Genomic DNA, 13,515 nt, shown 5'->3' on the forward strand with positions numbered 1-13,515 from the left:
TCCAAAAGTAGTAAACATTTTATTTGTCACATCCTGAATTATCGGTGACACGAAAATTGTGCATCTACACGGGCTTGTGACTAACATCATCCCCACCCCAAGATTCTGGCTGGGTAGATGACTCAGTGTCTTCCATAGATCTCATGTCTGCTGGCACTCGACCATGTGTCCACCTGTCACTGACCTGACATGAAGCTGTCACGTGCCACTGGTATATACCACTGACACATAGTACAACACATGACACTGATATAACACTGACATGTATTTTACTCCACAGAAAAACGTGCAAGAGGCGTTCAGCATCGCCGACAAGTACTCTGAGACCATCGAGAAGCATCGGATGTTCTACGCTGACGACATCGTCTTCGATCTCAACACGCACCGCCCCCTCACACGTACGTTGGTTGACGTCACGTCACTCTTGATGTTACTTCACCGTGCTGCAAGGCATTATTGTAATGACGTCACGATCATACATTCGGGTTTTTCAAATGTTTTCACGACATCGTCAACATGTAGATGCATAACCATTAGTTTTATTGCCATGAATATTGTATTACAATTAGAAATAAATGTATGATCTTATAACAATGATTGTACACTGAGATTGGCTCACATTGCAAATATTTTTTCCATCTTTCTGCAGGACCCATTGGACAAGGAGGTAAGAGTGCATTTGTAGCTGAACTTTTAAGGGGTTTACCGTAGGCCGGTCATCGCCCACGCGTGACCTGACCTGGTGACATGTGGTCACCACTGGATTTGGCCAGCAACCCGCTGACCACTGTCTGTCTGTCTGTCCTCTTGTGGAGAAGTACATCGTGACACCCCATCAGCTCACTAATAGAGGCTGTCACGTGCAGTGTTTCTTCCCGACTTTTTTCTCCGGGGGGCTTTGCCCCCCCCCCCCCCCCCGAAGAGATGCCTGGAAGAAACTCTGGTCACGTGGTCTAGACTGGCCAGGGCGACCAGTGTGTCCGACTTCTATATCTCGTCCAAACGCTTCTTAGATATAGATATAGATATAGATATAGATATAGATATAGATATAGATATAGATATAGATATAGATATAGATATAGATATAGATATAGATATAGATATAGATATAGATATAGATATAGATATAGATATAGATATAGATATAGATATAGATATAGATATAGATATAGATATAGATATAGATATAGATATAGATATAGATATAGATATAGATATAGATATAGATATAGATATAGATGTAGATGTAGATGTAGATGTAGATGTAGATATATAGGTATATAGGTATATAGATATATAGATATATAGGTATATAGGTATATAGATATAAACATAAATGGTGGCGGAGTAATTGATCTCAGACAAAAAGACAAAGTATCTCAAACAAAATATCTCACGACGAAATAAGTGTAGTATTTAGGAAGATGTTAGTCGACTGAACATTATTTATTGATGTCACGTGTTTATGGTGTCTGCCTTTTAAAAAAAAATAATTGCTAAACAGAACATCAAAAGACTAATTAAAATTAAAATTATTTTTTTTTAAACATATAAAGTTTTAAAATGTAGACTTGACATTATCCCCCGCCCCCCCCCCCCCCCCCCCCCAGACCCAGGCCTGTTTACAGAGATGATCGTCAAGTTCCACCAACAGCACAAGATGGCCACGGCTATCGTTGACCGGCTGCCCCTGGGGCTGCTGCTCATCGACTCGCAGACTCTCAAGAAAACTTTGATCCCAGCACCGGTCGAGTGTCTCAAGGTCAGTCTGTTTGTCTGTCTCAAGGTCAATCTGTTTGTCTGTCTCAATGTCCGGCTCTTTATGTGTCTTAAGGTCAATGTCTTGCTCTATGTGTGTCTCAAGGTCAATGTCTTGCTCTATGTGTGTCTCAAGGTCAATGTATTGCTCTATGTGTGTCTCAAGGTCAATGCCCTGCTCTATGTGTGTCTCAAGGTCAATTTCATGCTGTCATACGTTCACACCGATACCGTTACTGTTTCAGTCATATGTTTACATCGATACCATAAGTATTCAAGCCCTATGTTGACATCGATACCATAAGTATTCAAGCCCTATGTTGACATCGATACCATAAGTATTCAAGCCCTATGTTGACATCGATACCATAAGTATTCAAGCCCTATGTTGACATCGATACCATAAGTATTCAAGCCCTATGTTGACATCGATACCATAAGTATTCAAGCCCTATGTTGACATCGATACCATAAGCATTCAAGCCCTATGTTGACATCGATACCATAAGTATTCAAGCCCTATGTTGACATCGATACCATAAGTATTCAAGCCCTATGTTGACATCGATACCATAAGTATTCAAGCCCTATGTTGACATCGATACCATAAGCATTCAAGCCCTATGTTGACATCGATACCATAAGTATTCAAGCCCTATGTTGACATCGATACCATAAGTATTCAAGCCCTATGTTGACATCGATACCATAAGTATTCAAGCCCTATGTTGACATCGATACCATAAGTATTCAAGCCCTATGTTGACATCGATACCCTTACTGTTCCAGCAAATCCACAAAGCCTTGCCAGTGATAGCAAAACGCGCCATGGATGAGATCCTTCAGACATTACAAGATGGGGCGGTTAAACTCCATCACCAGCCGGTCACCACCATCGAATACGTCAACTACCTGCAGTTTTTGGACGACTTTCAGACACAGGTAACAGATGGGTCACCAGCTCACAGGTAACAGATGGGTCACCAGCTCACAGGTAACAGCTGGATCACCAGCTCACAGGTAACAGATCACCAGCTCACAGGTAACAGATCACCAGCTCACAGGTAACATATGGGTCACCAGCTCACAGGTAACAGCTGGATCACCAGCTGTGTACGTGTTTGATCAATTTGATAACATATTTTAATGGTGTACTTATTTAAATTGATAACACAATTATTGTTTACGTGTTTGACGTAGACTGTTAACAAATTGTTTACATGTTTGATGTAGAGATTGATAACAACTTGTGTACATGTTTGATGTAGAGATTGATAACAAATGTGTACATGTTTGATGTAGACTATTAACAAATAGTGTACATGTTTGATGTAGACTATTAACAAATAGTGTACATGTTTGACGTAGATTGATAACAAATTGTGTACATGTTTGATGTAGATTGATATCAAATTGTGTACGTTTGATGTAGACTGTTAACAAATTGTGTAAATGTTTGATGTAGATTGATAACGTGGAGCTCGAGTCTATCATAGTAAAAGACCTGTATTCTCTGATTGATGACTTCAACGTTGGCAAGGCGCCAGAGGATGCCATCGTTTATTCGGTACATTTCGTTTCGTGTATTTTCCTTTTTTGCTTTCATCTTTTTATGTTGTTGGTCTTTGTCCGCTTCAATCTTTTTATTTTTTTATACCTTATATTATACTAGTTTGTTATTTATACAATACCGAGTAAATTATCCCTGCCCCAATCATGTATCACCTGCTAGACAATGGACCCAATCATCTATAACTCTAAGAACATGATTGACCGAGCTCTGTCCGGCAGAGACACCATTGTTGAAAAGTTCAACAAGTGCGCCGAGAAGGATGCGCAAGAGTATCTCGCAGAGGCCAAGGTCATGGTCGAGAAGATGCAGGTCAGTTGCTTGGCTCTAGCTTGTAGTCTGTTGACCGTGTTTGACCTTTACCGTGACACCAAATTTGACCTTGATCATGACTCCACATTTGACCTGTACCATGACCCCCACATTTGACCTTGATCATGACCCCCACATTTGACCTGTTCCATGACCCCACATTTTGACCTGTACCATGACCCCCCACATTTGACCTTGATCATGACCCCACATTTGACCTGTACCATGACCCCCACATTTGACTTGTACCATGACCCCCCCCCCCCCCCCCACATTTGACCTTGATCATGACTCCTCATTTGACCTGTACCATGACCCCCACACTTGACCTTGATCATGACTCCACATTTTACCTGTACCATGACCCCACATTTGACCTGTACCATGACCCCCACATTTGACCTGTACCATGACCCCCACATTTGACCTGTACCATGACCCCCACATTTGACCTGCACCATGACCCCCACATTTGACCTGTACCACTGACCCCCACATTTGACCTGTACCATGACCCCCACATTTGACCTGTACCATGACCCCCACATTTGTCCTGTACCATGACCCCCACATTTGACCTGCACCATGACCCCCACATTTGACCTGTACCATGACCCCCACATTTGACCTGTACCATGACCCCCACATTTGACCTGTACCATGACCCCCACATTTGACCTTGATCATGACCCCACATTTGACCTGTACCATGACCCCCACATTTGACCTGTACCATGACCCCCACATTTGACCTGCACCATGACCCCCACATTTGACCTGTACCATGACCCCCATATTTGCCACGCCCCAGGACCCCATGCTACTGGACCCTAAGGCCGTGAGGACAGAGGTCAGGGAATATCTGGACCAGCTGCTGGAGCAGATGTCCACGGTCCAGCAGAAGGCCAGAGGTCTGAGAGAGCGACAGAAGCAGCTCAAGGTCGAGGTGACCAAGCTCGACTACCTGGACGATGCCCAGAACGAGCTGAGGCTGAGGGACGTCATGTGGTCATCTATTGATGAGTGGGATGAAATTGTTGACCGATGGACTGAGGTAGGGACGTCATGTGGTCATCTATTGATGAGTGGGATGAAATTGTTGACCGATGGACTGAGGTAGGGACGTCATGTGGTCATCTATTGATGAGTGGGATGAAATTGATGACCGATGGACGGAGGTAGGGACGTCATGTGGTCATCTATTGATGAGTGGGATGAAATTGTTGACCGATGGACTGAGGTAGGGATGAAATTGTTGACCGATGGACTGAGGTAGGGACGTCATGTGGTCGTCTATTGATGAGTGGGACGAAATAGTTGACCGATGGACTGAGGTAGGGACGTCATGTGGTCATCTATTGATGAGTGGGACGAAATTGTTGACCGATGGACTGAGGTAGGGATGTCATGTGGTCATCTATCGATGAGTGGGATGAAATTGTTGACCGATGGACTGAGGTAGGTATGTCATGTGGTCATCTATTGATGAGTGGGATGAAATTGTTGACCGATGGACGGAGGTAGGGACGTCATGTGGTCATCTATTGATGAGTGGGATGAAATTGTTGACCGACGGACTGAGGTAGGGATGAAATTGTTGACCGACGGACTGAGGTAGGTATGTCATGTGGTCATCTATTGATGAGTGGGATGAAATTGTTGACCGATGGACTGAGGTAGGGACGTCATGTGGCCATCTATTGATGAGTGGGATGAAATTGTTGACCGATGGACTGAGGTAGGGATGAAATTGTTGACCGATGGACTGAGGTAGGGATGAAATTGTTGACCGATGGACTGAGGTAGGGATGAAATTGTTGACCGATGGACTGAGGTAGGGATGAAATTGTTGACCGATGGACTGAGGTAGGGACGTCATGTGGTCGTCTATTGATGAGTGGGATGAAATTGTTGACCGATGGACTGAGGTAGGGATGAAATTGTTGACCGATGGACTGAGGTAGGGATGAAATTGTTGACCGATGGACTGAGGTAGGGATGAAATTGTTGACCGATGGACTGAGGTAGGGATGAAATTGTTGACCGATGGACTGAGGTAGGGACGTCATGTGGTCGTCTATTGATGAGTGGGATGAAATTGTTGACCGATGGACTGAGGTAGGGATGAAATTGTTGACTGTTGGACTGAGGTAGGGATGAAATTGTTGACCGATGGACTGAGGTAGGGATGAAATTGTTGACCGATGGACTGAGGTAGGGATGAAATTGTTGACCGATGTTAAGGAGGAAATTGACGAGCTCTCTTGGTACGGTTTGAAAAGCTACTTCCTTCTATGTTTTTAATCCAACGTCTCTTCTCCTTACTCTGTGAAAGAGAAACACCGTTTTAAAAGTAATTTGACGTCACAGACACCGTTTAAAAATGTGATTTATCTGACATCACAACACCGTTTTTAAAAAGTATTTGACGTCACACCACCATTTAAAAACAATATTTTGACGTCACAGACCCCCTTCATGACGCTGGAGCCCGAGGAAGTGACGGCCACGACCATGAAGTTCATGAAAACCGTGCAGACCCTGGAGAAAGGGTTGCCGCCCAACCAGGTGGTCACCATGCTCAAGAAGAAGGTCGAGGTCATGAAAAACAGGGTGAGTCACGTCTGCTACTGCGGTGGTGGTGGTGGGGGGGAATTTTTAAGTGTTAAATAGCTTAGAAGGATAAATGACAAGGTTGCCATTTTCTCCTCAGCTTCAAGTAATCACCGACATGAGAAACCCCCATCTGAAGAAACGCCACTGGGATCTCATCCAGGACGCCCTCAACTTCAAGTTCAACAAGGAGGAGCCGCTGACTCTCGGCATCCTGGTCGACATCAACGCCTTCGAGAAGGCCGACGACATGATGGAGATCGCTGGGATGGCCTCGTCACAGGCCGCACTGGAGGCCATCCTTAAAAAGGTGATCCACGGCCACACGATGCTCTAACTTGGCCAGACATGGCCCGGGTTGGTGTAGTGTTATTGGCTACAGTACGTGTGACGTCTGGGTGGGATAGTGAGAGGACATGTGTCTGGGTAAGGGACATGTTAGAGCCCTCTTGGAATGTTTCCCCCTTTAAAGTGGTGGTTGGAGCCAGATTTTTAAATGTCATATTGTTGAATGTCTGTGGTGACATCAGACTGCTGAATGTCTGTATCGACATCAGATTGTTGAATGTCTGTCTGACACCAGGTCGTTGACTCCTGGAAAAGTGTGGAGTTTACCGTCGTGCCGTACAAAGACCAGAAAGATGTGTACATCCTTGGTTCGACGGACGACATCCAACAACTGCTGGACGACAGCAACATCAACATCCAGACCATCCAGTCATCCAGGCATGTCGGCCCTATCAAGGCCAAGGTCGACGAATGGGCAGCAAGTCTCGCGCTCTTCAACAAGACGCTGGTGAGAGGTTCATACTGACCACAACATAATCATACACGGACCAAAGCATAATCATGCACGGACCATAACATAATCAAACACGGACCATAACATAATCAAACACGGACCATAACATAATCACACACAAAATATAACCCAACACTTACCATAACATAATCATACACTGACCATAACAAAAATCAACAAAGACCGTAACATAATCACACACTGTCCGTAACATAGTCCATCCATTGTGTTATTTGTGACTCTGCCCATTTCAAGATTTGACAAAGAAAACGTACCCCCCCCCCCGTGTTTCAGGAGTCTTGGATCACGTGTCAGAGAACATGGCTGTACCTGGAATCTATTTTTAGCGCTCCCGACATCCAGCGCCAGCTGCCGGTAGAGGCCAAGCTGTTCGTGGAAGTGGACCGGTCGTACAAGGAGATCATGAGGCGGGTCAAGAAGTCGCCACTGGCCATCAGGAATGGGGCTCAGCCAGGTGAGATGGGTCAACAAGTCGCCACTGGCCATCAGGAATGGGGCTCAACCAGGTGCCTGCCCAACTAAGCGAATTGAAGCGATCATTTCACTACAAAACAGAACCTATCTATTCAACTAACCTTAACAAACCTCCCCTACCCTAACCCTCTCTACGGCTCTCCCCTAACTCAACCTATCTGCCACAGGCCTAACACCCCCCCCCCAACCTAACCCTCTCTACATCTCCCCCCAGGCCTGTTTGAAACGTTTGAATACAACAACGAGCTTCTGGACAAGATTCTCAAATGTCTGGAGGCTTATCTGGAGACCAAGCGAGTCGCCTTTCCCAGGTTAGTACCAGGCCCGTCCTGATGGTGTACACACTCTCAGGGGAAATATTACTGCGCATGTCCAACGTCAGATCCCACTTCCTGTCTAACCACCACGCATGTCCAACTGCAGGTTCTACTTCCTGTCTAGCGACTGCGCATGTCCACCCGCAGGTTCTACTTCCTGTCTAACGACTGTGCATGTCCACCCGCAGGTTCTACTTCCTGTCTAACCACCGCGCATGTCCAACTGCAGGTTCTACTTCCTGTCTAACCACCGCGCATGTCCAACTGCAGGTTCTACTTCCTGTCTAACGACTGTGCATGTCCACCCGCAGGTTCTACTTCCTGTCTAACCACCGCGCATGTCCAACTGCAGGTTCTACTTCCTGTCTAACGACTGTGCATGTCCACCCGCAGGTTCTACTTCCTGTCTAACCACCGCGCATGTCCAACTGCAGGTTCTACTTCCTGTCTAACGACTGCGCATGTCCACCCGCAGGTTCTACTTCCTGTCTAACCACCGCGCATGTCCAACTGCAGGTTCTACTTCCTGTCTAACCACCGCGCATGTCCAACTGCAGGTTCTACTTCCTGTCTAACGACTGCGCATGTCCACCCGCAGGTTCTACTTCCTGTCTAACCACTGCGCATGTCCACCCGCAGGTTCTACTTCCTGTCTAACGACGAGCTACTGGAGATACTGGCACAGACCAGGAACCCCCTGGCCGTCCAGCCCCATCTCAGGAAATGTTTTGATGCCATCCACAAGCTGGAGTTTGGTCTTGTCGAGGGTCTGCTACCAGGTAGGTCAACGGCTTACCTCGGGTAGGTCATCTGTCAGGTAGGTCTTATGGCAGGTAGGTCACCTGTCAGGTAGGTCACCTGTCAGGTAGGTCACCTGTCAGGTAGGTCTTATGGCAGGTAGGTCACCTGTCAGGTAGGTCTTATGGCAGGTAGGTCACCTGTCAGGTAGGTCTTAATACAGGTAGGTCACCTATCAGATAGGCAGTGTTTCTTCCAGAGTTTTTCTCCGGGGTGGCACTTGATATTTTCGTGGGGAATCAATAAATTTTCCAGGGATGGGGGGGGGGGGGGGCGGTAGACATTTTTCGGTGGGGCTGAGCCCACCCCCCCCCCCCTATCAGAGAGATGCCTGGAAGAAAGTCTGCATGTAGGTCTTATGACAGACATGTCTCAGATAAAAATATCTTTTCTCAAGCAGGTCTTTTGTCAATGGTATTTAATTCTCTCATAATTTCGGTTATTAAATAGCTAAAACAATCGTTCAATAAAATAAACTTGACGCAATTTTCATTCTTCATAGGGGAGGAAATTCAGTACACAAACGACATTTTGTCCATGATTTCACCGGAAGGAGAGAAAATCTTACTAGCCAAGGTTTGTTGCGTTATACCAGCATGTTGTAGACACAGAGCAATCACTTAAAGTACGAATATATGCATATTTTTTTGGGCTGTGTTTTGTAGGGTCTAAAGCTTTGGCTGTTTTGTAGGGTCTAAAGTTTTGGCTGTGTTTTGTGGGGTCTGGCTGTGTTTTGTAGGGTATAAAGATTGGCTGTGTTTTGATGCGTCTGAAGTTTTGGCTGTTTTGCAGGGTCTAAAGTTTTGGCTGTTTTGCAGGGTCTAAAGTTTTGGCTGTGTTTTGTAGGGTCTAAAGTTTTGGCTGTTTTGCAGGGTCAAAAGTTTTGGCTGTTTTGCAGGGTCAAAAGTTTTGGCTGTGTTTTGTAGGGTCTAAAGTTTTGGGTGTGTTTTGTAGGGTCTGTCTGTGTTTTGTAGGGTCTAAAGTTTTGGCTGTGTTTTGTAGGTCTAAAGTTTTGGCTGTGTTTTGCAGGGTCTGTCTGTGTTTTGTAGGGTCTAAAGTTTTGGCTGTGTTTTGTAGGGTCTAAAGTTTTGGCTGTGTTTTGTAGGTCTAAAGTTTTGGCTGTGTTTTGCAAGGTCTAAAGTTTTGGCTGTTTTGCAGGGTCTAAAGTTTTGGCTGTTTTGCAGGGTATAAAGTTTTGGCTGTTTTGCAGGGTCTAAAGTTTTGGCTGTGTTTTGTAGGGTCTAAAGTTTTGGTTGTGTTTTGTAGGGTCTAAACTTTTGTCTGTTTTGTAGGGTATGAGGTTTATTATCTGTGTTTCAGGGTCTGAAGGCCCGAGGTAACGTGGAGGACTGGCTGGCTAAAGTAGAAGAGGCCATGTTCGCCAGTCTACGGCGGCTCTGTAAGAAATCGATCAAAGAGTACGAGACGACCAGCTTCATCAACTGGATCATGAGCAACGCTTCACAGGTCAGTCTCACATCTTCACAGGTCAGTCTCACAGCTACACAGGTCAGTCTCACAGCTACACAGGTCAGTCTCACAGCTACACAGGTCAGTCTCACAGGTCAGTCTCACAGGTCAGTCTCACAGATTCACTGGCACTCTCACAGGTCAGTCTCAGAGGTCAGTCTCTTCACAGGTCAGTCTCACAGCTTCACATGTCAGTCTCACAGCTTCACATGTCAGTCTCACAGGTCAGTCTCACAGGTCAGTCTCACAGGTCAGTCTCACAGGTCAGTCTCACAGGTCAGTCTCACAGGTCAGTCTCACAGCTTCACATGTCAGTCTCACAGCTCAGTCTCATAGCTTAACAGATCAGTCTCACAGGTCAGTTTCACAGGTCAGTCTCACAGGTCAGTCTCACAGGTCAATCTCACAGCTTCACAGGTCAGTCTCACAGGTCAATCTCACAGCTTCACAGGTCAGTCTCACAGCTTCACAGGTCAGTCTCACAGGTCAGTCTCACAGGTCAGTCTCACAGGTCAGTCTCACAGGTCAGTCTCACAGGTCAGTCTCACAGCTTCACAGGTCAGTCTCACAGGTCAGTATTGAGATTCCTTCTCTTCTGTATGTTGTGCTGACCCTCTATGTCCTCTGTAGGTTGTGCTGACCATCTGTAGGTTGTGCTGACCATCTGTAGGTTGTGCTGACCCTCTATGTCCTCTGTAGGTTGTGCTGACCTTCTATGTCCTCTGTAGGTTGTGCTGACCCTCTATGTCCTCTGTAGGTTGTGCTGACCCTCTATGTCCTCTGTAGGTTGTGCTGACCCTCTATGTCCTCTGTAGGTTGCGCTGACCTTCTGTAAGTTGTGCTGACCCTCTATGTCCTCTGTAGGTTGTGCTGACCCTCTATGTCCTCTGTAGGTTGTGCTGACCTTCTGTAAGTTATGCTGACCCTCTATGTCCTCTGTAGGTTGTGCTGACCCTCTATGTCCTCTGTAGGTTGTGCTGACCATCTGTAGGTTGTGCTGACCCTCTATGTCCTCTGTAGGTTGTGCTGACCTTCTGTAAGTTATGCTGACCCTCTATGTCCTCTGTAAGTTGTGCTGACCCTCTATGTCCTCTGTAGGTTGTGCTGACCATCTGTAGGTTGTGCTGACCTTCTGTAAGTTATGCTGACCCTCTATGTCCTCTGTAGGTTGTGCTGACCCTCTATGTCCTCTGTAGGTTGTGCTGACCCTCTATGTCCTCTGTAGGTTGTGCTGACCCTCTATGTCCTCTGTAGGTTGTGCTGACCCTCTATGTCCTCTGTAGGTTGTGCTGACCCTCTATGTCCTCTGTAGGTTGCGCTGACCTTCTGTAAGTTGTGCTGACCCTCTATGTCCTCTGCAGGTTGTGCTGACCTTCTGTAGGTTGTGCTGACCATCTATGTCCTCTGTAGGTTATGCTGACCCTCTATGTCCTCTGCAGGTTGTGCTGACCTTCTGTAAGTTGTGCTGACCCTCTATGTCCTCTGTAGGTTGTGCTGACCCTCTATGTCCTCTGTAGGTTGTGCTGACCCTCTATGTCCTCTGCAGGTTGTGCTGACCTTCTGTAGGTTGTGCTGACCATCTATGTCCTCTGCAGGTTGTGCTGACCATCTGCCAGATGATGTGGACGCGAGATGTGACAGCTATACTGCGAGATACCAGGACAGTGATCCGTAGCATGAGAGAGTTTGAAGTTCGGAGTTTTAATGTGAGTCTCTAGTCATTGGTCGGCTTACTTTAGACATAATTTAACTTGCATCTATCGTGTTGTAGTGCCTGCGTCTTAGTTTGGGTTACCGTTCATCTGGTTTCATGTGCTAACCTGTATGTTAAACCTCGAGTCACCATAATGAGTCACCATCATGACTCGCCATCACGAGTCACAATCATAAGTCACCATCACGAGTCACTATCATGAGTCATCATGTCTGCAGGAGTTGAACCTTCTGGCCGCCACTGTGAGGGGTGAGCTGCCTAAACTGGCGCGAGCCACCCTGTGTGCGCTCATCACCATCAACGTGCACGCGAGGGACATGATCACAGACATGGTCAAGAAGCAGGTGGGTCAGGGTGCTGTCCTGACAGGTGGGTCAGGGTGCTGTCCTGACAGGTGGGTGAAGGTGCTGACAGGTGGGTCAAGGTGCTGTCCTGACAGGTGGGTCATGGTGCTGTCCTGACAGGTGGGTCCAGGTGCTGACAGGTGGGTCAAGGTGCTGTCCTGACAGGTGGGTCAAGGTGCTGTCCTGACAGGTGGGTCAAGGTGCTGTCCTGACAGGTGGGTCAAGGTGCTGTCATGACAGGTGGGTCAAGATACATGTCCTGCATATCAGGATGCTGCTGTGACAGATGTGGGAATATTAGAATTTAGACAAGCGCTGACCCGTGTCTGACATGTCAAAATGTCCCCAGGTGTCAGAGCTGATCAGCTTTGAGTGGCAGAAACAGCTCCGCTACTACTGGAACGTGGAGCTAGACAACTGTGTCGTCTGCATGTCCAACTCCGTCTATGGATACGGATACGAATATTTAGGAGCCTGCCCCCGCCTTGTGATAACGCCCCTGACGGTAGGTCGGTGCTCACTAGACGCGCCCGCTGATATAATGAGTCAAGTCTAGCATGTATTGCAAACTTACGCTGGGTCATGTCATAGTCCCATGTACCTGCCGGGCTGATGGGCCCTGTTCTCTTCTACAGGATCGGTGTTACCTGTGTCTGATGGGGGCCCTACAGCTGGACCTAGGCGGGGCCCCGGCAGGACCTGCGGGCACGGGGAAGACAGAAACAACGAAAGATTTGGCCAAGGCCTTGGCTATACAGTGTGTGGTCTTTAACTGTTCGGACAGTCTGGACTACAGGGTAATTTATAGATAGGTTGTTGGTACTACAGGGTAATTTATAGATCGTTTGTTGGTACTACAGGGTAATTTATAGTTAGATTGTTGGTACTACAGGGTAATTTATAGATAGGTTGTTGGTACTACAGGGTAATTTATAGATAGGTTGTTGGTACTACAGGGTAATTTATAGATAGGTTGTTGGTACTACAGGGTAATTTATAGATAGGTTGTTGGTACTACAGGGTAATTTATAGATAGGTTGTTGGTACTACAGGGTAATTTATAGATAGATTGTTAGTACTACAGGATGATTCACATTGTCGTGGTACCTACCTAGTTTGGCCACTCTGTGGTACCTACCTAGTTTGGCCACACTGTGGTACCTACCTAGTTTGGCCACTCTGTGGTACCTACCTAGTTTGGCCACTCTGTGGTACCTACCTAGTTTGGCCACTCTGTGCTACCTACCTAGTTTGGCCACACTGTGGTACCTACCTAGTTTGGCCACTCTGTGGTACCTACCTAGTTTGGCCACTCTGTG

At 46.6% G+C, this 13,515-nt stretch overlaps 2 protein-coding genes across 2 annotated transcripts in view; both read left to right on the plus strand.

Annotated features, from left to right (window-relative positions):
• Positions 1-1,633: 1,633 nt before the first annotated feature.
• On the plus strand, positions 1,634-6,316 carry LOC131956074 (dynein axonemal heavy chain 6). Its single transcript, XM_059320456.1, has 6 exons — positions 1,634-1,765; positions 2,551-2,703; positions 3,227-3,328; positions 3,494-3,643; positions 4,455-4,697; positions 6,113-6,316. The coding sequence occupies exons 1-6, from the start codon at positions 1,634-1,636 to the stop codon at positions 6,314-6,316; spliced, it is 984 nt and encodes a 327-aa protein (XP_059176439.1).
• A 57-nt stretch (positions 6,317-6,373) lies between these two features.
• The window catches only part of LOC131956080 (dynein axonemal heavy chain 6), a 68,244-nt gene continuing 61,102 nt past the window's right edge, over positions 6,374-13,515 (plus strand). Inside the window, exons 1-11 of the mRNA XM_059320466.1 lie at positions 6,374-6,566; positions 6,840-7,052; positions 7,353-7,533; positions 7,768-7,864; positions 8,510-8,649; positions 9,171-9,244; positions 9,989-10,135; positions 11,734-11,844; positions 12,071-12,196; positions 12,546-12,701; positions 12,832-12,993. Of these exons, the coding sequence (XP_059176449.1) occupies positions 6,375-6,566; positions 6,840-7,052; positions 7,353-7,533; positions 7,768-7,864; positions 8,510-8,649; positions 9,171-9,244; positions 9,989-10,135; positions 11,734-11,844; positions 12,071-12,196; positions 12,546-12,701; positions 12,832-12,993 (1,599 nt within the window). The 5' untranslated portion in view covers position 6,374. The remainder of the gene's footprint in view (positions 6,567-6,839; positions 7,053-7,352; positions 7,534-7,767; positions 7,865-8,509; positions 8,650-9,170; positions 9,245-9,988; positions 10,136-11,733; positions 11,845-12,070; positions 12,197-12,545; positions 12,702-12,831; positions 12,994-13,515) is intronic.

This window comes from Physella acuta, unplaced genomic scaffold (assembly GCF_028476545.2).
Source record: "Physella acuta isolate Inbredline_101_S28 unplaced genomic scaffold, ASM2847654v3 ptg001126l, whole genome shotgun sequence".
Lineage (NCBI taxonomy): Eukaryota > Metazoa > Mollusca > Gastropoda > Physidae > Physella > Physella acuta.